Raw genomic sequence first — 23819 nt, 5'->3', positions numbered from 1 at the left:
CGGCTAGACTGAATGTCCTTGATTCGGCGGTTTTGAGGGGAAGATTTGGAGGAGTCCCATACGGTCAGAGAATGTGCCATTGTGCCTTGGGTGAGGTAGAATCCACAGAACACATTCTACTGAGTTGTCCCTTTTATAATGATTTAAGGCAATATCTTATAGACCTGTATTTATCTCAGTTTAGTTCCCGACCAAGAGAACGGCAGGCAGCATATTTGCTAAACAAGCCCACTGGGAAAATAACCTTCTCAGTGGCTAAATTCCTCTTCCTGGCGCTCAAGTGTCGGAAACGTATAATTGAATGCCTTGATGTGGGTTATCTGTAGGAGGTTGGGCTGCACCATCCCCCCCCCCACACCACGCTGCCTCCGCCTCCCTCCTTCCTCCTGGCTTCTCCTTGCCCTGCCTAAAGGAGGAAGGGGGTGGGCTTTGTTGAGCCATGGTTGGCTGAGCACCATTTTAAGCAGCCCCTCTCCGGAGCCAACCCTTTCGCACCGCTCACCGTCCCTCCACCAGCCCCTGCCACTCGCAAGGCACAGGTAAGCAGCCACTGGGGCTCGTCCGGTGCTGTGGAGATGGGAGGGGAGAGTCCCCCCAAAAAATATAGTCCGGCCCCCACAAGGTCTGAGGGACAGTGGACCAGCCCCCTGCGGAAAGAGTTTGCTGATCCCAGTGCTAAGTGAATGGGCGCAGTAGTAGTGGAAAAGAAACTGGTTGGGGAAGGGTTAAGCAAGCATGCCTCCCCCAAGACATTTCTCTGCTTCTAAATGCCCTTTCCCAAAACTGTTTCTCCCTAAGAGAACCAGCAGTCAACAGGCATAGCCCACCAAGTAGCAGACAATTTTATTTTAATTTTTTTAAAAGCTTTGCACCTCACCTTGGGTCCCAGAAGCCCATCTGCACCGGAGGTCCCTGGACTCCCAATGCCGCCAATTTCCCCCTGTGCATGGAACGAGACACAGGGGGATTAGCCAGTCCTTTTAGCACACCGGTACAAGTGGTGTTTTTTTGGGGGGGGGCTCTGTGTCTTCTAAATGCTTTGGCTCTTAATTACATCATAAAATAGTTCTCCAACTTTTGAGGTCTCCAGGACTCTTCATCAGGCTAGACTGTAAACAGAGCAAATTGGGCTGTGGGGATGCTGGCTGATAGTGAAGCCATGCGATGAGGTCTGTAATATTTAAGAGAACTTAATAAATAAATAAAATACTCCCCCCCTCCAAAGCCACACATATTTGGATATCTATTGGGGCACGTGGACTGCTTATATTACTGTATGTCAGGCATCCCCAAACTTCGGCCCTCCAGATGTTTTGGACTACAATTCCCATCTTCCCCGACCACTGGTCCTGTTAGCTAGGGATCATGGGAGTTGTAGGCCAAAACATCTGGAGGGCCGCAGTTTGGGGATGCCTGCTGTATATGTTTAAATTAGGATTGATGGTTTATTCTTGTGATCTGATGCTCTTTCTTTCATTTTGGTTGTATTTTCAAAGAAGATGGACTGTGGGAGGAAGATGCAGATATTCAAGGCCTGTTAAGTATAATTGGTTTAATTGACACAGAAATGAAGCATGACTAAAGGTATATTGCTAAAAGTTCAACATGTGGATTTTCCATGGAGCTATAGTAAAGCCAAGCAGAGCACTCTGAGCTCTTGCTGAGCTGATACTCAACTAACTGGTTCTTGTTCTCTGGTAGCTAACATGGGAGTGTTGTAACCTTATATCATGCGATGAAGGTATTAGGCTGCAAATCTCCATGTTGAGGGGAGCTGCTTTTGTGTCCGTGAAGTTGGGACATGCAAAAGACTCTCTCTAAGACAGATAAAACAACTTAGACTAAAATTGATGCTGTGGGAAGAGACAGACCTCTGCTTCTAGGTCTGTTGGATTTTCTCTCTCTTCATATTTTGTAACATGCTGAGCCTGGACAGCACAATACATTGGATGGGTATTCTGGATCATTTGATGTTTCTGTTGTATTTTATAGAGTTCTGCTAGTAAAATTTGAATAAAATCTTTATGGGTCTGGACAAGGCTTCCTTTCCAAAAGGAGTCAGTTTTCATGTCAAACTGCACAATATTAATATCTGCAACAGGGGCAACCCAAGACATTTCCCTGCCTGAGGAGCAAATGAGACCCTCTCCCTACCAAGCCAAGTTATTTAGGTATCTGAGGCAGACAGAATCCCACTGCTTCCCACTCCTTGACAGTAAAAACCCAACAACTTCAAATTAAACAACTAACAATGTGCCGCCTTTTCGTGACACACAAAATCTGCTGCCTGAGGCAGCCGCTGCACTCTGCCTAAAGACAGGGGCGGCCTTTTAGGCATTAAGATAGGGCCACATTAGGTTCTTTGCAGGCTTCAGGTGAAACCCAGGCCTGCTGGGAAGAAGAACATACAATGGTGGACCACCCATTTGTGTGTGTGTGTGTGTGTGTGTGTGTGTGTGTGTTTACCTTGATTCCATCTGCTCCTGGAGGTCCTGTCCTTCCTGGCAACCCACGTAAACCCTGAGGACAAATTGTGACCAGGCAATGAAGACGTACAATGAGAGCAGACCCTCACCGTGAGGGATCTCAATCCAGTTGTTATCTTTCCGTTTAACCTACCTCGCAGGATTGTTGTGAGCGTAAAATGGCAGTGAGGGGGGGGGGGAAACCAATTATGTCTGCCCTCCCTCCCGTGCACAAATAGAAGTCTAAAATTTTATGGCATGGCTGATATTTTGTGATTATTTTGTTTACTACTTAATAGACGTTTCGATGTGCATTTTACTGTTTTCTTGAGCTTATTGTGCCCTGCCCTGGGGTCCTAGGGCGAATGACAGGTAGGAAACGCACCTACCGCACAGAGAAATGATGAAATAAAACAGTCAAGGGCATGTTGTGAAGATGGAGAAGAGGAATAAAGAACAGGAGTTGATTATGAGGAAAAGAAAGTGAGAAGTCAGCCCCCCCCCCCGGTTGCAAGCAGGGCATGATGATAAGCGCTGCAAAACTCCCGTTTTTTCCTAGAGGTGTCCACACTGTACCTTCGAACCTTTCCGTCCAATGTCACCAGTTAGACCAGGATCGCCTTCTCCCCCCTGCATGGAGAGAATAAATATAGGCTGTAGTAGTAGTAGTAATAATAATAATAATAATAATAATAATAATAATAATAATAATAATTTATTATTTATACCCCGCCCATCTGGCTGGGTCTCCCCAGCCACTCTGGGCGGCTTCCAACAGAAAAACAAAATAAAACAATCCATTAAACATTAAAAGCCTCCCCAAACAGGGCTGCCTTCAGATGTCTTCTAAAAATCTGGTAGCTGTTTTCCTTTTTGACATCTGATGGGAGGGCGTTCCACAGGGCGGGCGCCACCACCGAGAAGGCCCTCTGCCTAGTTCCCTGCAACTTGGCTTCTCGCAACAAGGGAACCGCCAGAAGGCCCTCAGCACTGGACCTCAGTGTCCGGGCAGAACGATGGAGGTGGAGACGCTCCTTCAGGTATACTGGACCGAGGCTGTTTAGGGCTTTAAAGGGCAGCACCAACACTTTGAATTGTGCTTGGAAACGTACTGGGAGCCAATGTAGATCTTTCAAGAGTGGTGTTATGTGGTCTCGGCGGCTGCTCCCAGTCCCCAGTCTAGCTGCCGCATTCTGGATTAGTTGTAGTTTCCAGGTCACCTTCAAAGGTAGCCCCACGTAGAGCGCATTGCAGTAGTCCAAGCTGCAGTAGTCTAAACTACAAAGGCAGCGCCGGGCCAACTCTCAAAATGCAGAGCTCCTAATGGGTTTACGCTCAGCTTCAGAAACAGCTACTGTCACCTGCAAAAGCACCAACTCCTTCATTCAGGCTTGCGTACAGTAATGACTTTCTCTTAATGCCAAAATGCCAGGAAGGGCCACAACACAAACCCTTCCCTGCATTCAGTGACTGTAGATCTGCATCGCCTAGATAGGTGCATGGCACGCAGACATGTATCCGCCGGCCAATTTCTTGCTCACAGAATGACCTGGAGGTTTGCTGCGAGTAATAGCCAGGAGACAGTGAGGCAAATTGCCTCTCCCAGGGTGGGGGGGAGGGAGTGGGGGAGACCTTGCCATTTCTCATTTGCACGGGCCAGTCGACACAAATATTTTTATTTCTTTATAATCCCTTTAACAAAAATATATATACCGCTTGATAAAGCTGCCAAGCGGTTTACAAAACAACAACAGCAAGGCATTAAAACGATCAATAAAAGACTGTGAAAAGCAGGCCTTCGTTCAAAAGACAATTAAAAGCTTCAGCTGGCTAAAAAGACCCATGCTTTGATCTCAGCTTTGGGATAGGCTAGCCGAAACAAAAATGTTTTAAGCAAGCGCCATAAAAAACACAAGCAGGGAGTTCCAAAATGGAGTTGCTGTCCCACTAAAAGACTGGCTTCTTACAAGTGTGGAATCTCGTCTTGTCTGGCACCCATAAGAGTGCCGGTTCTGCAGATTGAAGCCATGGGGTAAGGTGATCTTGAAATACACACATTTCAAGCTCTCCATTATCCAGTCGCATAGGGACGCGGGTGGCGCTGTGGTCTAAACCACTGAGCCTCTTGGGCTTGCCGATCGGAAGGTTGGCGGTTCGAATCCCCGCAACTGAGTGAGCTCCCGTTGCTCTGCCCCAGCTCCTGCCAATCTAGCAGGTCAAAAGCATACCAGTGCAAGTAGATAAATAGGTACTGTTGTGGTAGGAAGGTAAATGGCATTTCCGTGCGCTCTGATTTCTGTCACGGTGTTCCGTTGCGCCAGAAGCCGTTTAGTCCTGCTAGCCACATGACCCGGAAAGCTGTCTCTGGACAAACGCCGGCTCCCTCAGCCTGAAAGCAACCCCATAGTCGCCTTTGACTGGACTTCACTGTCCAGGGGTCCTTTACCCCTTACCTTTCACCTATCCGGTCGCATGGACAGCAGAAGATGTTAGGAAGGAAGGGAAAATTCATGCTAAAAATGCTCACCGGTTCCCCTTTCTGGCCCTGCAGGCCTCTGTCTCCTTTTGCCCCTTTCATACCATTCTTCCCATCGAGCCCAGCGGTTCCCTGAAATGAAAAAATACCCAGTTCCTTCCTGCTGTGTGCCTGGGCGGGGGCGGAGGGGGGGGCAATTTATGAATGGCTCTAGATAGATGAGAGTTTCTCAGCATTCCATCCCAGACTCCCAACATTCTAAAAGTGAGCAGGTGGCACAGCTCAGGATGGGAACAGGGATGACATAAGTTTTATTTACCCATATATACAACCCGAGCCTGCAGTGGAGGGGCTCACAACTTCAACACCCCCAAAAAGTCTTGTTTCTCCCATTTTTTCTTGGAAACAGAAATCAACCGGGGCTCTGACCCTCTCTCCAGCTTGCTGCTTTTACCAGAGTGCAACTTTTATCCTCCAAGTCACATGCTGGCCAACTCTCAACTCTGGCTTTTGTTCTCGGTTCCTCAGAGCTGCAGGGGGTGGTCTGCCCATTTGCCACCTGGCTTTCTTAATGGGCTGTTACCTTTCCTTTGTTTTCTTAATGGCTCGTCTCCCAGGCAATTTACCTTATTAGGAAAGTGGCCTGGCTAATATTTTAACATTTGCCTTGGTTAAATCCTAACCCCCTACTGGACCCAGGAATTTAAGGGAGCCTGGGGCCCGCAAGCTCATAACGATATGTATGAAATTCCCAGTTGCAAAGTGCTCCCTCCCTCCCTCTCTTTCTCTCTCTCATACACATACAAAATCAGGAGAGCTACAGGAAATAATAGATAAGGGGGTGGGGGAGAAACGTAGTGCTGAAATTTGATGGGGCAATGGAGTGGTTAGCGACAGATGTCTCTTCGATAGCTCATTTCCCTTCTTTGGTATTAAAAATTCTATTACATCTGGCCTTGTATCTGCTAGAGTGGTAATGACTGAAAAGGGTTTCGCAGAGAATGAAAGAGGCTTCCTGTGCGCGAGTCGGCTCCCCGAGATGGATTGCCCTGTGAATCAACAACACTTAATGGCTCACATCAATTTTCAGCCATTTGTTGGATGAGAAATATATATTCAGTGTGTTCTGTTTTTTTAATATTATTATTATATTTTATTTTAAAAAAGCAGGACCATGTAATATCTTTTTTAAAAAAATTCTAAAACTGCATCAAAGGAAAGGAGAGCTCCAGTGAGTCATCCTCGGCAATTTGAGGCAAAGCTGACAAAAGTCCCTTGTAGTAACTGCAGCACACCTTGGAACAGACAAGCAAAGTCTGTTTCACACTGCAGCTGCTCTCTTGCCATGATGAACTTAGACTATTTTTTTTAAAAAATAATAAAGCCATGTAACCAAGGAAGATTAAAACCAATAAGCTCAATAGCAAGACTGACTAGCAGGATCCAAAACCAGGGGGAGGCAAAGTTCCAAGATGATTAGAGTAAATTTGTGGACTATATGGAAAAGAACTGTAGAAGTTTAAAGACACTTGCAGGACTGAAATAAATCCTACGAAATGACTTTAAATAGGAATAAGGAACTGTGAGATAAGAGTTGGAAAGAAAACCAAATGAGGGGAGGGAGGGAAGTCAAGCTCGGCAGAGCATTGGGAATGAGAGATATGGGAATAATTGTTAAAAAGAGAAAATTATGTGTGTTGTATTTGTTTTTGAATGTTATGTTTTATGTAATGTGTTTAATGTGTTTATTTGGAAAACTTAATAAATTGTTTTAAAAAATAAAAATAAAAAAATAAAACCAATAAGCTCCATCTACAAAGCTTCTCTGAAACAGCAGAGTTTCGCAAGGCACCTTTGGCTATTATGGGGGGAACTGGGTACCTGGTCTGTGCACGAAACTCTCACCTGCGCAAGTGCTCCAAGTGCCTCTTCAGTCAGGCAGATGCCAACTGAGTTGTGTTTACAGCAGGGAAGGCTGGTTCATTAGGAAATGCCCCACCAGCTCCAGTCTGCCCTCAGCCAGCCCCTGCTGGGCTGCCCACTACCTGTCATTGGCTCCGGCGCCACCTTCTGGCGGTCTCCCTACCTGCCGCCCTACCACTCCCAAGCTGCACAAGTCACCACTGATGAAGACAGCAGCGTAGGGAAGCGATGGAAAGGAGAGCATAGGAAAAGACGTTTTGATGTAGCAGGAGAGGAACCGGAGAGACACCCCCATGCCAGGGAACAGCTGCTACCATCGATTCTCCGACATTTACGTTGCAAATCTTCCAAGGGCAAATAAAAGCACGGTATTAAAAGCTTCTATAACAGCCATTAAAAAACAGGAATTATTGATCAAGTGCTTGAAGTAGAAAATGCTAAGTGATAAATGAAGCAGGAACAGGCAGTGAACTATTGCAGCGCGGGGGGGGGGGGGAGAATGGGTTAGTATTGAGCTTGTTTCCCCCCCCCCACACACACTATGCTAAAGAGGAGCTTCCCCACCCAGATGATTTGGACTATGACTCCCATTTGTCCCCAGGCAGCTCAGCCACATGGCTTCCTGCAAATATGCATTTTCCAGCATTGTTGGGGAAAGAGTGTCAGACACACCTCATTGCCACAAACATGTTTGCCAAGTGGTCTCGGACTAACTACTGATCCTTATCCCTCTTGCAGGTTCATTAAGAGAAGCATGCAACAAGCTTTTGTCCACTGGAAAGCTGTGCAAAATATTAATAGTTACAGATAGGTACAGGGCCGTCTCAAGCAGGTCGGGAGCCCTGGCGCTGATGGTGCGGAGATCGCTCCGATGCCCCCGCCCTCGCAGTGCGGAGCGCCCCCCCACCAGCCCGACGCCCTGCTACCGGGGCTACACCTAGAGCCGGGCCTGGATAGGTAGCCGTCTTGGTCTGCCGTAGTCGAAACAAAATTTAAAAAATTCATTCCAGTAGCACCTTAGAGACCAGCTAAGGCTTTTGAATTATGGTGCTGGAGGAGACTCTTGAGAGTCCCATGGACTGCAAGAAGATCAAACCTATCCATTCTGAAGGAAATCAGCCCTGAGTGCTCACTGGAAGGACAGATCCTGAAGCCGAGACTCCAATACTTTGGCACCTCATGAGAAGAGAAAACTTCCTGGAAAAGACCATGATGCAGGGAAAGATTGAGGGCACAAGGAGAAGGGGACGACAGAGGATGAGATGGTTGGACAGTGTTCTTGAAGCCACCAACATGAGTCTCACCAAACTGCAGGAGGCAGTGGAAGACAGGAGTGCCTGGCGTGCTCTGGTCCATGGGGTCACAAAGAGTCGGACACAACTAAACGACTAAAGAACGACAACAAGTTTGTCATTGGTATGAGCTTTTGTGTGCATGCACACTTCTTCAGATACACTGAAACAGAAGTCACCAGACCCTGAAAAAGCTATTTTTAGCCATCTCACCCCTTGCTTTTTCCTGTAAGACCAATTGCAGTCCTTAACAGTCGTCCACAGGTTTACCACTACCACACCTATGAGCCAATCACCCATTCCCACGACCCTTCTGAGTAATACCCCTCCCCACCCTCCAGGAGCGGTGCTAGGGCTTTTTGTGTCCTAGACAAAAACACCTTCTGGCGCCCCCCGGGCGCATGCGTCATGACGCACACCGCTGATGCCCCTGCGTCCACTCCATTGGCGGGAGAAGCGCGGGCCAAGGGGGGAGCTCGGCGCCCTCCCGGCTGTGGAGGGGACGCTTTGAGCTCCTCAGCAGCGGCGGCTGCAGCGACAGCAGCGCCCATAGCTGAAGGCTTCAGCTGCGGGCGCTGCCGCCGCTTGCTTGCTGCAGCCGCTGGGGAGCTCACAGCATCCCCTCCGTGGGCGGGAGGGCGCTGAGCTCTCATTTTGGCTCGCGCTTCTCCTGCCTGTGGAGGGGACGCTGGGGGCTCCTCGGCAAGCGAGTCAGCAGGCGGGCAGCGGTGGCGGCAGTGCCCATAGCTGAAGGCTTCGGTTGCGGGCGCTTGCCGCCACTACCGCCGCCGCTCGCTCACTGCGGCCGCCGCTGCTGGGGAGCTCTCAGCGTCCCCTCCATAGGCGGGAGGAGCGCGAGTGCTTGCCTTGGGAGGGCGGCGGTGGCGCAGGGGTTTTGCGGGGCAGGCTCGGCAGCACCCCCTCCATTTTCGTGCCCTAGGCAATGGCCTAGTCCGCCTAAATGGATGCACCGGCCCTGCCACCCTCTCACTATATATAAGGGTCTGGTGACTTCTGTTTCAATGTATCTGAAGAAGTGTGCATGCACACAAAAGCTCAGACCAATGACAAATTTAGTTGGTCTCTAAGGTGCTACGGGAAGGAATTTTTTAATTTTGTTTCAAAATAATAATAAACAAGGAAGTGACCAGAGCAACCCTTTGAAAATTTAGGTGCAGAAAATGCTGGCCATTGGGCTGCAGTCAAAGCAAACTGCATTTTCATGCCAGCTTTAACTAGTTTGCTTTTAACTAGTTTGTATTCATCACTTTGCATTTTACAATAGCGTTTTTAAACCTTCTCAGCCACTTTGAATCCCAACATGGGAGAAAGGCCGGATATGAACACGTAAAATGATTTACATATTAATAATAATAATAACTAGAGCATGTTCGACGAGTGCTGCGTGGTGCGTTTTGTTCTGTCTACAACCTCTTGGTCCCACTGCTGGAGACAGGACACTGGGTTTAGGCAGACCATTCATTCAATCCAGTCAAAGTGGAAAAAACCCACAGAGGGGCATTCTGACTTACAGCAAATCCTGGCAATCCAGGTTCGCCCAGCTCACCCTGCCAGGGAAGCAAAGACAAAAATCAACAATTGGAAATGGCACTGAGCATATTAGACAGTTGCTCACCTGAGGGATTTCGATGAAAGCTCCTAAACCATTCCTAAACTCTTTTGCTAATTAGACTGCAGGTAGAGTTTTCTAACTCCCAGGCAAGGAGCAATGGACTTATTTTTCGGTTTCTCTAATTTTTTTCTGTTTTCTAATCTTAAATTCGCCCCCCCCCCCATTTCAAAATCAATTTGCATTTTTTAAAAAGTCCTCATTAATATTCATCAGAATGTCAATGCAAATTTCTTCTAAAATGCACATTTTTGTATGCCCTTTCCCCATACACACCCATTTTTGCAAGCAATTCCCCCCGAATACTATACATTACTTTCACTGATATTTTTTACACACTTCCCCCGGATATGCATTCCTGCACACAACATTTGGCTGGAATATTGCGCTGCCAAAAATGTAGAAGCATGAATTTCAAAAGACAGCTGTGTTTCAGTTCATGTAGTCAGTGTTTCAGGAAGGGTCAATCAAGTAGGTTTGCAGATTGATCTGAATTCCTCTCCCATCCCTTCTTACAGGAGCAACCCGGACCGCTTATCTCTAGACTGGGCGACTATTTCAGGCCCTTCATAGCATAATCCTCATTTTAAAGGACACATTGGAACAGGAATTTGCTTCGGTGCTTTTTGTCGGCCAATCAAGCATGAATCCCAGGATTATTGGCGCTTGCCCCAGCCAATGGGGAAATGAGCTTTGCAGCTGGCCCACCCTCCCCAGGGTCGGGTCGTCCCCCCCCCCCCCAATGACTGAAAGCAAACAGGGCAGGAAAGGAGTCAGCTATTTATTAGGTTAGAGGTCTTCCCAGTTAGATGGACTTTTTATCAGATTGTTGGTGCATTAACTGTTAAAAGGTGATGGATAGAGGTGATCAGAAAATAAGAGCAGGGGTGGTACAGCCATTTGGGGAGCAGTTTTAATTTATATTAATCCGATTTATCGTAATTTGTGTTCCTATGTTCTGTAGGCAATTTAGTACCACGTTGAATCCTTAAAAAAAATTTAAAAAAGGATGGGAGGGATTAACAGGGGTCGGCAATGTTTTTTTGAGGCCGGTCCGGTCCACTCCCCGGCAGACCTCTCAATGGGCCAGAGCATGCGCCGGAAGTAGTGTGTGTGCATGCGCATAGGTGCTCCTCCGCTGCAGAAGTGCGCTGAAAATAGCGTGTACGCACGCCTACGGGCGCTCCTCCTGGTGAGGACCTCTTCCAACCCGGAAGTTGGTCCCCGCAGCGAGAAAAAACATGGCATCACGCGGGGGGCGGGGCGGGGAGGAATCCCCATGCCGATCTACAGAACGGCCGTAGGCTGGTTCCAGGAAGCTCATGGGCCAGAACCGGCCCATAGGCCTTAGGTTGCCGACCTCTGAATTAACAGATGGTTCTTCATCACACACATAATTATTTGGAAGCTGGGTTCTCTCTTGCACCGAAAGAGAACTTTAGCCTGTTCCTAGCTTTGACATTCGTTCCCTGTGTTGCTTTGGTCAAGCCATACAAGATACATATCTGGAGGAAACGTATGACGTGAGGCTCTTGGTTAGTTGGCATGGAGGTTAATTCACCCCAATCACAGGCTACATGTGTGAAAATGGGAACCATTCGGACTGACCTTCTGCCCCACTGGGCCTCTTGTGCCAAACAGGCCCATGATTCCTTTCGCCCCAGCTTCTCCTTTCACTCCCTGAAAGGAGAAAAAAAAACACTGAAGGAGCATGCGGAGAAAGATACGGTACATTGCAATACTCTTTCGCCCAAGCTGGCGTCCAAAGTTATTAATTTATAAAATTATTTTCCATAATTTTGATTTGGGTGTCCAAAGTTGCATGTTCAACGAGGATGAGGGAGGACTTTTTGTTGGGCGGTTAAGCAAACTGCGTGGAAATCAAGTGTTTATCTGGTTTTGGATTGGTTTTTTTGACCAAGCCAGAAATTGTTCAGCAAAAGGCCACGAGGTTGGTTATTAATGCTCCATGGAAATAATAATTTAATAATAATAATAATATTTTTTAAATTATATCACTGTGTTTCCATGTGCTGCTCTGGTTTGCCAGAAGCGGCTTTGTCATGCTGGCCACATGACCTGGAAGCTGTACGCCGGCTCCCTCGGCCAATAATGCGAGATGAGCGCGCAACCCCAGAGTCGGTCACGACTGGACCTAATGGTCAGGGGTCCCTTTACCTTTACCCTCATAATAACATAACAATAATTTATTATTTATACCCCGCCCATCTGGCTGGGTTCCCCCAGCTACTCTGGGTGGCTTCCAACAAAATATTAAAATACAATAGTCTGTCAAACATTAAAAGCTTCCCTAAACAGGACTGCCTTCAGATTTCTTCTAAAAGTCCGGTAGTTGTTTTTCTCTTTGACATCTGGTGGGAGGGCGTTCCACAGGGCAGGCACCACCACCGAGAAGGCCCTCTGCCTTGTTCCCTGTAACTTGGCTTCTCGCAGGGAGGGAACCACCAGAAGGCCACCTCAATGTCCAGGCTGAATGATGGGGGCAGATACGCTCCTTCGGGTATCCTGGGCTGAGGCCGTTTAGGGCTTTAAAGGTCAGCACCAACACTTTGAATTCTGCCCAGAAATGTACTGGGAGCCAATGTAGGTCTTTTAAGACCAGTGTTATGTGGTCTCGGCAGCTGGAAATGTGCAGTCCATGAGCTATTGACACACAGGGCACAATTTAGGGAAGCCCACAGGACATTTTATGTAGCAAAATGGATATTGGCCAGATGGATAGTCAATTGCAATCTTCTACCACAGCCATCCCCAAACTGCGGCCCTCCAGATGTTTTGGCCTACAACTCCCATGATCCCTAGCTAAGAGGACCAGTGGTCAGGGATGATGGGAATTGTAGTCCAAAACATCTGGAGGGCCAAAGTTTAGGGATGCCTGTTCTACCACAACCACTGAGTTTTAAAGACATAGAGAGCTGTACAGTTAAGGAAGTCAACAAAATCAAGGGAACCTTTTCTCCTGCTGGTCCATCTTCTCCTTTCTCGCCCTTGTCACCATCAAACCCTGGAGGGCCTCTTTCACCCTAAATAGCAACAGAGACAAAACTCTTTTCCCCCCTTCAAATAAAAAGCCTTTATATTTATTAATGATATATGTGAGCTCCATTATGATGACCATGGTTACATCTGCATTCCATAACTTCTTTCCTGCTGACTTCTCCTTGTTCACATCCTCTGGGGCTGCTCAACCTGATAGGCTAAACCATGGCTTCACTATACCTTGGGATCTTAACCAGGGTCAGGACAATAAACCACAGTTGGAAATAACCATGGTCGAGCACCATATCTATATCAAATGAAGGTAGAGAGTTAACTGTGAGCCACTTGGATCCAGATTTGGTTTTCGTTGGGAGTTGTTGTGGAACATTATGTGTTGCTTGTGGCTGTAACCAGATAATGGGAATTTGTCAAAATTCATTACTATGAGGGTTACTATTACTCTTAATCTCAGGGCCATGGGTTCAAGCCCCACATTGGACACAAGATTCCTGCAGTGCAGGGGGCTGGAGTAGGTCAGGGTCCTGCCAGCTAGGAATTATGGGAGCTGTAATCCAAAAACAGCTGGAGACCTAAGTTTGGGAACCCCTGGACTAGATGATCATAAATTCATAGAATTGCAGAGTTGGAAATAACCCCAAGCGTCATCTAGTCCAACCCCCTGCGAGGCAGGAATCTCAGCTCGTGGCGCCTTCCAACTATGATTCTATGATCTATGAGTTTTACTGATCTTAAAGCAGTCCAAGTTGGATGCCATCATCATGGGGGTAATCGCTCTCTCGCTCTTTCCCATTCATGATGCCCAACATATGGCATTATCCAGAGGCCTCTGGCCTTTGGTCCTGAAGGCTTTTATTCACAATATTGTTCCTGTTGACATTTTCACCCCTCCCGTTGCGAGAATCTCCTGACTGTTGAGAAAGGAGGGGGCGGAAACTGCTCTTCTCTTCTCCCGTCCCTGACTCTGTGTGGGTTTCTGTTTTATCTAGTAGAGATAAGGTGGCTGAATGAGAAATTTAACAACACTCATGCAAGCCAGTAGTATTCTGCAGTATGTGAACTAGCTTTTGATAATAAAATGAGGTACGCTTCAACCTCCACAGCTAGCGTCCGCGTTATTCTCTGCTGCTGCTGAATCTGGTGCTCACAATGAGCAGTTGTGAGTCCAGGCTATCGGGTCACGCTGAAGGTGCACGACTGCCTAGCCTACGCCCAGAGGCTTAAGATGTGGGGCAGAACCTGGCATGTACCCCCAGTTCCACCTGTGCTGAGTCTCTTATACATGGCAAGATTCTAGCTCAGGCTAGACAAGAAGTTCAGTGGTGGCCCAGAGAGCAGCTTGCGGGATCAGCAGTGTAAGCATAGCTGCCAAGTCTTCCGTTTTCCCCGGGAAATCCCTGTTTTTCCAGCTGTTCCTAGCTGAAAAAATGGATTTTTTTGTTTTTCCCTGGTTCATTCTGGCGCGGTGGCCATTTTGGAACTGGGCGGAGCATGCTCAGAAGCGACTTTTGATGCTGCTCTGCCCAGTCCCAAAATGGATGCAGTGCGACTTCTGGCGCGGCGGCCATTTTGGAACTGGGCAAAGCAGCATCAAAAGTCACTTCTGAGCATGCTCCGCCCAGTTCCAAAATGGTGGCAGCGCTACTTCCGGTCTGCTATTTCCGGCCTGGTCCCTTATTTCTCTGACAGCAACTTGGCAGGTATGAGTGTAAGACCAACATAACAGGGGGCTCTCCACACCAATCTCTGTGAGTGACGGAGAAACCCAACTCCTGGCGGAAAGAAAGAAAAACCCCAACTTACGGGGTCCCCTTTGTTGCCTTTGTAGCCTTGAGGTCCAAATGTCGTCATGGGGTCTCCCTAGGGTTCAAGCACAGAAGAGAGAAAGGCCTTTGCATGATGAGTTCACCTTGAGTCAGAGCTGAAACTGAAGCTGGATTAAAAAAAGGAAAAAAGCTGGACAACCTGATAAATAGATGTACTGCTATTGCATGTGGACAAATATGTCAGTTTCCACAGCCTTTTTCTGGTTTTTCCTTTTTCCATTCCGCTTTTCAAAAGTCCTAATGAAAACTCACCATCATTTAAATGCTTATGTCTTCTAACACACACACACACACACACACACACACACACACACACACACACACTGCTGTACAAAGGTTAGTTGTGATTTTTGCATTGCACAGGGGTTGGGCTAGATGACCCTTTGAGTCCCTCCCAGCTCTATAGTTCCATGATTCTAGGTTTGGCTAATATGCACATTTTTGCAATTTCCCCTAATATCATGCATTTTTAAAATGTTATTGCCACTATCCCCCCCTCCCACTTCTGCACACACTCCCCCCTAATATATCATTTTTTGCATACATTGTTTGGGAAACTGCATCGCAAAATTCAGAGCAGTGTGAATTCTCAGGATCATTGCTTTTCAGTTCATGTTTTGTTTCGGGAAAGGAAAATGGAGCACCAGAATGGAAGCTCAATCAAATTTCTCCTGCCTCCCTATCCAGGCACCATTCTTGCTTTACGTCGCTCCACAGAAAAGATTGGCAAATGACGTCCCCTGTACATTTAATTGGTGCTGAAGCAGGCAAGGTTAGAACGGTGGAATAGAAAAGGAGAAGGTTAGCAAATGCTGTCGTGACACATCGTCAACTTAATCACATCTCCTGTGCTGTTTAATTCACCCACTTCTGCTTAATGTTCTATTCACTCTTCCTCCAGAGAGGGCATTACACATTCCTTTATGACTGGGAAACGGCATCTCCTCCAGCAAGGGAGAATCAGAAATTCATTTGTCGCAATAGCAGGCGAGTTGCTTTGAAAACCAATTTCTTCATAGACAAATTGGCCACCAACTTTCAAGATGTGTTTTCAAGGGGTTGTTGTTGTTTAGCTGTTTAGCCATGTCCGACTCTTCATGACCCCATGGACCAGAGCACGCCAGGCACTCCTGTCTTCCACTGCCTCCCGCAGTTTGGTCAAACTCATGTTAGTAGCTTCAAGAACACTGTCCAACCATCTCATCCTCTGTCGTCCCCTTCTCCTTGTGCCCTCAATCTTTCCCAACACCAGGGTCTTTTCCAGGGAGTCTTCTCTTCTCATGAGGTGGCCAAAGTATTGGAGCCTCAGCTTCAGAATCCGTCCTTCCAGTGAGCGCTCAGGGCTGATTCCCTTCAGAATGGATAGGTTTGATCTTCTTGCAGTCCATGGGACTCTCAAGAGTCTCCTCCAGCACCAAGGGGTAGAAATAATAAATTATTATTATAAGAGGGTGGCGCTGTGGGTTAAACCAATGAGCCTAGGGCTTGCTGATCAGAAGGTCAGAGGTTCAAATCCCTGTGACGGGGTGAGCTCCCGTTGCTTGGTCCCAGCTCCTGCCAACCTAGCAGTTCGAAAGCACGTCAAAATGCAAGTAGATAAATAGGAACCGCTACAGCGGGAAGGTAAACGGCGTTTCCGTGTGCTGCTCTGGTTCACCAGAAGTGGCTTTGTCATGCTGGCCACATGACCCGGAAGCTATACGCCGGCTCCATCGGCCAATAATGCGAGCGCGCAACCCCAGAGTAGGTCACGACTGGACCTAATGGTCAGGGGTCCCTTTACCTTTACTTAGGATTCAAAGAGCAGGGGTCACAACACCTTGTGTCCCCCCCCCCCCAAACTTCATTTCCATTGCACTGCTTCTGGTGGGAGTCAAAGCCCGGCAGGATTTTGATACAGTATGAATGAAACCATTTCTCTCCATCTTCTTCCCATATGATGGGGATCTTCAAGTACCTGAAGGGCTGGCACATGGAAGATGGAGCAAGCTTGTTTCCTGCTGCTCCGGAGGGGAGGATACGAACCGATGGATTGAAATGACAAGAAAGGAGATTCCAACAAAACACCAGGAAGAACTTTCTGACAGTAAGAGCAATTTGACCGTGCAACAGGCTCCCTCGGGAGGTTGTGGTCTCTCCTTCATCGGAGGCTGATAATTAGAGGTTTACAAAAGTTGGATGGCCACCTGTGAGGGATTATTTAGCTCAGGCGCAGGCAAACTCGGCCCTCCAGATGTTTTGGGATTACAACTCCCATCATGCCTAGCTAACAGGACCAGTGGTCAGGGATGATGGGAACTGTAGTCTCAAAACATTTGGAGGGCCAAGTTTGCCTATGCCTGATTTAGCTGCAGGTTCAGCCCTTGCTCCCCCCCGCAAGATCAATTGCAGTAATTTAGACATAGCATTCTTATCTCATTATACATGATCAAGCTTTCCTTAGCACCTCAGCCCTTGCTTTCCCCCCGCAAGACCAATTGCAGTCAATAACAGTCGTTAACAGTCATCAACAGGTTTACCACTCCTATCAGCCCATCACCCATTCCCATCACCCCCACCCTCTGAATATACATAAGGGTCTGGTGGCTTCTGTCTCAGTGTATCTGATGAAGTGTGCATGCACACGAAAGCTCATACCAAAATAAAAACTTTTAAGTCTTTAAGGTGCTACTGAAGGAATTTTTTTTATTTTGACCTGATTTAGCTGTTATTCCTGCACAGCTGAAACTAGAAGCTTCCTTCCAACTTCACCCCACCTTCCCTTTTCATTTTCTTGCCCACATCATCATCCAGGTGAGGTCACTGCTCAGGTATGAATCCAAGAGAGATGCCAGGTGATGGGAAGATGAGGATTCCTGACCCCCCAAAAAAGAGTTGAACTGTTTGGGTCAATTCAACTTACTCCATCACCCTGCAGTGTTGACCTCTTCAAACATCACTTACCCTTTCTCCTTTGGCCCCAGGAAATCCAACATCGCCCTAAGGAGGAGGAGGAGTGTAAATGAAAACTAAGGAAGACTTCATTAATACTACCACATTGCCAAATCCCTTGGCCAATTCTTAAAGAGAGAGCCCACCGCTGTCATGCCATGGGAGCACAGTGGCCAGTGACTGGGGAATGTCCACAGACAAACATGAATGGCTTTCTTTTGCTTCAGTGAGTGCTGCTGTCCCCCCAAGAACCTTAGCAAGGGAAGACACAATCTGAGCTGGGAAGAGACAAGGCAGATAGGACTGGCCACATAGCCAAAGTGGTGAGGACCACCTTCTATGGCACAGGTGGTGCCACCTGCCTTGTGGGAACTGGAAGTTATGCAGGGTCCTTGCCAGGACTGCAGGAAGGTTTATAAGAAACTGAATTTCAACACAAACAAGACTGAGACACTCCCATTGAGTGGTTCCCCACCACTAGATGAGTGGGATGCGTCTTGTTCTGGATTCTCTGTCAGTAATTCGGCCGTCCCGGGGGCCAGTTGTCAGACTGGTCCCACAGGCCAAATATGCGATTGCTCTCACAAACGTGATGAACAACACACAAGTCAGTAAATAAGGCTAAACTGCTTTATTTACATACAAACGAACTGGGAGCTCTACATCGTGGCTCCCTCTCTCTGGCATCACAGCCAGTAAAGAGAAAGAACAAAGGAAAACAACAGTCCCACTTAGGAATTAATTAAGCAATTGCTAAATTATGGAGAAGCCAGGAAGTCCCAACTATAAGAGAATGGCAGGAGAAAGTAATCAGCTACATAGATTTGGCCAAATTGACAAACTCGATAAGGGGTGGTTCGAACAAAAAATTTAAAGAAAATTGGGAAAAATTTGGAATATATATAAAGGAACTTGGGTTTAAGACAAATATCTTGTAAAGTTCCCAAGAGGAAGTTAAATAGAAGCAGCAAAAACGACTATAAATTTGAAGCCAGGAAGGAAGAGAAGGGGAAGTCGAAATGTATAAGAAGATAAGAATATAGGGGATTATGAAAAGGTATAAATTAAGAATATTGTAGAAGATAGGTTAAACCATATTTGGATTTATATGATGGATTATTTGTGTATTTACTTTGTTTTATCTTAGTTGGATGTATTGTTTTATTTTACTTTTTTTAAATCAATAAAGATTATTTTAAAATTTAAAAAAAAACTTAGGAAGATTGTAAGACAAACATCCTGTCTGCGTCACATCCGCTCTGTGGGAATGAAAACACATACAGTCATATGATACACAATAACCCTATGACTGCAGACGGGGAATGAATCCTAACAAGGGTCACACTACACATCCCCCCCAAAAAAAGAGAAGTTGCATGATTTGGGGGGCACTCTTGGATTCAATGTTGACATTGGAGGCCACATGGCACTTAGCACCTTCTATAAGCTTTGACCGGTGACCCAGGTTGACCTTATCTGGACATGGGTAGCTCTGCTCCAGTTGTCTATACTATAATAACCTCTAGGCTGGATTAATGCAATGCATCGTACTTGGGGCTGCTGCAGAAGATTGGGGACTTCAGTTGGTGCATAACGTGAAAGACGGGAAGCTGTGAACATGTGAATCCAGTTCTGACCTGACTACCTTGGCTGCATAGTAGTTTCTGGGATCAATTGAAACTGCAGTTTTTGACCTTTAAAGCCCTATATACAGCTCGGGACCCCACTGAAACCCTCTTTCCCCTGAGAGGCAAGCCCCCCACATGCATGCTTGGGTTAAACATGGGTACCAGGTCTGGAAATATTGAGGATGCTCAGCATATATATTCAACATTTGGCTACTTACCTTCTCCCCTTTAGGCCCTGAAAGGCCATTCTGTCCCTGTAAACATGCAGGGAAGAGATCATTACAAAAGCAAGAATTCCCAAGAGTGAGCTCTCTCAAAAGTGTCTGAGATAGAAGCAGATCAAGGCTGCAAGTGGACTCCATCTTTGCTACTTTGGCAAAGGAATGTGAGGAATACCCAAGTGGAATTCCACCAAGGTATCCATCATCATAGTGATGGGACTTTAGTTTGAGGTACTTATTATCTGGATACTATGCCCAACAAGACCTTCAGCACATAGGACAGCTCCATAGCGGGCACACATGTTGCTCCAACAAGGGCCAAAGCTTAGCAGAACACGAAGACTTGTGCTATAAGCAACTATTGCAAAGTGGGCAAAGGAGACCAGGCAGAACCAGGACTTAAGTGCTGCAGAGATTCCAATGAATCTCCCTGAAATTCTGGGACATAAATTTAACTTAACCATATTTTCAAAAAACAGAGAAACTTTAGGGGTTCTCAAATGTGTCTTGGGATCCAGACCAAGAACCAGGTCTTGAATTTCCTGCCACGCTTAGCTTGCACTTACCATCATGCCAACGGGGCCACGAACTCCCACAATTCCTTCGTCACCCTGTTAAAAAGAAGTTACACCGGTTATTCCTCTGGAGGTGCCTTTTCCAGCCTTCACTCCTCTCTTTGTCTTTCTCTCTGACACCCCTCTTTCATCCCCCATCGCTGCCTGTTTCTTCTCCCCCCCCCATTGCCATCACCTGAACCCTCCATGTTCGACTGCTTCATCTGTTTTGGCTGTCCGCTGGCTCTCTCCACCTGGGCCGCCCCCACCTGATATTAGACTAAGGCCCACAGGTTGCCCATCCTTCCTACAGGGCAACGCCATGCCTGCCCTTACTGGTTCATTCATCTCTGCAATGAGCTTCCTTCCAGGCTAGAACTAAAACCACACAATGCAAACCTCCTCCGACCAGGGCAGACCAACAAGGTATCCAAAATCTACATTTCTCAACCTGATCTGGCCACAGTGATCCATGCGATGGTCACCTCTAGACTCGATTATTGTAACTCGCTCTACGTGGGACTGCCCTTGAAACTGACCCAGAAACTCCAGCGGGTGCAGAATGCCACGGCGAGACTCCTTATGGGGTCCCAGCTGCGGGATCACATTCATCCAGTGCTTTACCAGCTGCACTGGCTCCCGGTGGAGTACAGGGTCAGGTTTAAGGTGCTGGTTTTGACTTTTAAAGCCTTATGCGGCTTTGGACCCTCGTACCTACAGGACTGCCTTTCCCAGTATGCCTTGCAGAGGACATTAAGGTCCACAAATAATACCATACTGGAGATCCCGAGTCACAAGGTGGTTAGGCTGGCCTCGTCCAGGACCAGGGCCTTCTCAGTATTGGCCCCAACCTGGCGGAACGCTCTGTCTCAGGAGACTAGGGCCCTGTGGGATTTGTCATCTTTTCGTAGGGCCTGCAAGACAGAGCTGTTCCATTTAGCCTTTGGACTGATGCAGTCTGACCCTGGGGTTACCCTCCCCTAAGGTTTTATCTTATAATGGTTTTATCTTATTTGTAGATTTTTAATTTTAAAATTGGGGACCCAGGTGGCGCTGTGGGTTAAACCACTGAGCCTAGGGCTTGCTGTTCAGAAGGTCAGCAGTTCGAATCCCTGTGACGGGGTGAGCTCCCGTTGCTCGGTCCCAGCTCCTGCCAACCTAGCAGTTAGAAAGCACGTCAAAATGCAAGTAGATAAATAGGGACCGCTACAGCGGGAAGGTAAACGGCGTTTTTGTGTGCTGCTCTGGTTCTCCAGAAGTGGCTTTGTCATGCTGGCCACATGACCTGGTAGCTATACGCCGGCTCCCTCGGCCAATAATGCGAGATGAGTGCGCAACCCCAGAGTCGGTCACTACTGGACCTAATGGTCAGGGGTCCCCTTTACCTAATTTTAACATTGAATTTTAACATTGTATTAATCTGCATTTTAACTGAATTGTTTTTTTTAATACTTGCGTTGATATTTTTGTTGTTAGCCGCCCTGAGCCCGGTCTTGACTGGGAAGGGCGGGGTATAAATATTATTATTATTATTATTATTATTATTATTATTATTATTATTATTATTATTATTCCAGTCCTGCAATTTCCACACACCCGTAACTTTGCCCCTTAGGTGCATTGATCCAGCCATAAACTGCCTAGAATTCATTTGGGCGCACCTGTCTTTTACCCATTAGCCTTTACTGTGCCATTTACAAGCTAAGTGTCAAGAGAGGGCCAGATGTTTGCTTGTACGTTTCAAATACCTGGCTTTGTGTCGACTGCTTAGCAGCCAAGCCTCTGAGCAAAGACATGGGGCGGGGGGGGAGCTTAGTTCTTCATGCATATTTCAATGAAGTTCAGGGCTAAATTATGAGGAATGTTTGAGGGAGCTGGGTTATGTTTAGGCTGGACAAGAGAACACTGAGACCTGCTACGATAGCCATCTTCAAACATCTGAAGGGTTGTCACGTGGAAGATGGAGCAAGCCTGCTTTCTGCTGCTCTGGAGGGGAGGACGCAAACCAATGGGTTCAAAATTACGAGAAAGGAGATTCTGACTAAACATAGAATCATAGAGTTGGAAGAGACCACAAGGGCCATCCAGTCCAACCCCCTGCCAAGCAGGAAATACCAGCAAAGCATTCTTGACATATGCCTGTCAAGCCTCTGCTTAAAGACCTCCAAAGAAGGAGACTCCACCCCACTCCTTGGTAGCAAATTCCACTGCCGAACAGCTCTTACTGTCAGGAAGTTCTTCCTAATGTTTAGGTGGAATCTTCTTTCTTGAAGTTTGAATCCATTGCTCCGTGTCTGCTTCTCTGGAGCAGCAGAAAACAACCTTTCTCCCTCCTCTATAAGGCATCCTTTTATATATTTGAACATGGCCATCATATCACCCCTTAACCTTCTCTTCTCCAGGCTAAACATGCCCAGCTCCCTAAGTCGTTCCTCATAAGGCATCGTTTCCAGGCCTTTGACCATTTTGGTTGCCCTCCTCTGGACACATTCCAGCTTGTCAGTATCCTTCTTGAACTGTGGTGCCCAGAACTGGACACAGTACTCCAGGTGAGGTCTGACCAGAGCAGAATACAGTGGTACTATTACTTCCCTTGATCTAGATGCTATACATCATGAAGAACTTTCTGGAAACATGCAGTGTGTACGTCTGTGTGCAGAACCGCAGCATACATTTAAATCACATCTGACGCCCATTTAAAGCAAATGAGTTCTCCCAAAGAATCCTGGGATTAAGGGTGCTTGGAATGGTAGCTCTATGAGTAAGAAACTTCAATTCCCATCCTGCGGTTTAAATTGGGTGTGCTTTAAATATATTCTATAATAAGTGCTGTTTGACAGTGGAACAGACTCCCTCAGTAGGTGGGGGACTCTTCTCCCTTAGAGGTTTTTAAACTGAGTTTGGATGGCCTGTCGGGGATTCTTTTGCTGTGATTCCTGCATTGCCAGGTGGGGTGTGTGTGTGTCATAGAATCATAGAGCTGGAAGAGACCACAAGGGCCATCCAGTCTGCCGAACAGCTCTTACTGCCGAACAGCTCTTACTGTCAGGAAGTTCTTCCTAATGTTCAGGTGGAATCTTCTTTCTTGTAAACTGTCTTTCTTTCTTGTAAATTAAACTGTCATTCTATTGCAGTTTAATTACCTTTTGTCTATTATCTTGCATATTTTTAACTACCATATCTGTGTTTTATCCATGTTTGTTTTCATTTTTCTGAGCTGCCTTGAGTCCTGGTTCTGGGGAAAATAATGATGATGATGATGATAACTATAATCAAAGCAGGGACGCGGGTGGCGCTGTGGTCTAAACCACAGAGCCTAAGGCTTGCTGATCGGAAGGTCAGTGGTTCGAATCCCCGCGACGGGGTGAGCTCCCATTGCTCAGTCCCTGCTCCTGCCCACCTAGCAGTTTGAAAGCACGTCAAAGTGCAAGTAGATAAACAGGTACCGCTCCAGCAGAAGGGTAAATGGCGTTTCCGTGCACTGCTCTGGTTTCGCCAGAAGCGGCTTAGTCATGCTGGCCACATGACCCGGAAAAACTGTCTGCGGACAAACGTCGGCTCCCTCGGCCTGTAAAGCGAGATGAGCGCCACAACCCCAGAGTCGTCTGCGACTGGACTTAACTGTCAGGGGTCCTTCACCTTTGTAATCAAAGCAAAAGCTTCTGTGAAAAGAACCACTAGAGATGGAACCACCAGGGTACCCTACCTGAGGCCCAGGAAGCCCTCGTGGTCCCCTTGGACCCAGTCTGCCAAGCCCGGCCTCACCCTGGAAAACAAACAGAAACCAGGGGGTTGCAATAAAAACAAGAACAAAAACAAACCAATAGCCCCCCCGACCCCCAGCTGTATGGATAT

The 23819-nt window shown here is 47.1% G+C and overlaps 1 protein-coding gene across 1 annotated transcript in view; it reads right to left on the bottom strand.

The window, feature by feature from the left end:
• The window catches only part of LOC118091532 (collagen alpha-1(VII) chain-like), a 179852-nt gene that overhangs the window by 20302 nt on the left and 135731 nt on the right, over positions 1–23819 (bottom strand). Inside the window, exons 67-78 of the mRNA XM_060279757.1 lie at positions 23671–23730; positions 19977–20021; positions 19408–19443; positions 17574–17609; positions 14608–14664; positions 12759–12830; positions 11395–11466; positions 9689–9724; positions 4993–5073; positions 3042–3095; positions 2467–2520; positions 878–940 (exon numbers count right to left, since the gene is read on the bottom strand). Coding sequence (XP_060135740.1) covers positions 878–940; positions 2467–2520; positions 3042–3095; positions 4993–5073; positions 9689–9724; positions 11395–11466; positions 12759–12830; positions 14608–14664; positions 17574–17609; positions 19408–19443; positions 19977–20021; positions 23671–23730 — 666 coding nt within the window. The remainder of the gene's footprint in view (positions 1–877; positions 941–2466; positions 2521–3041; positions 3096–4992; positions 5074–9688; positions 9725–11394; positions 11467–12758; positions 12831–14607; positions 14665–17573; positions 17610–19407; positions 19444–19976; positions 20022–23670; positions 23731–23819) is intronic.

This window comes from Zootoca vivipara, chromosome 10 (assembly GCF_963506605.1).
Source record: "Zootoca vivipara chromosome 10, rZooViv1.1, whole genome shotgun sequence".
NCBI lineage: Eukaryota > Metazoa > Chordata > Lepidosauria > Squamata > Lacertidae > Zootoca > Zootoca vivipara.
Note: the sequence above shows the minus strand (reverse complement) of the source record. Positions and strands in the feature narration are given on the sequence as shown.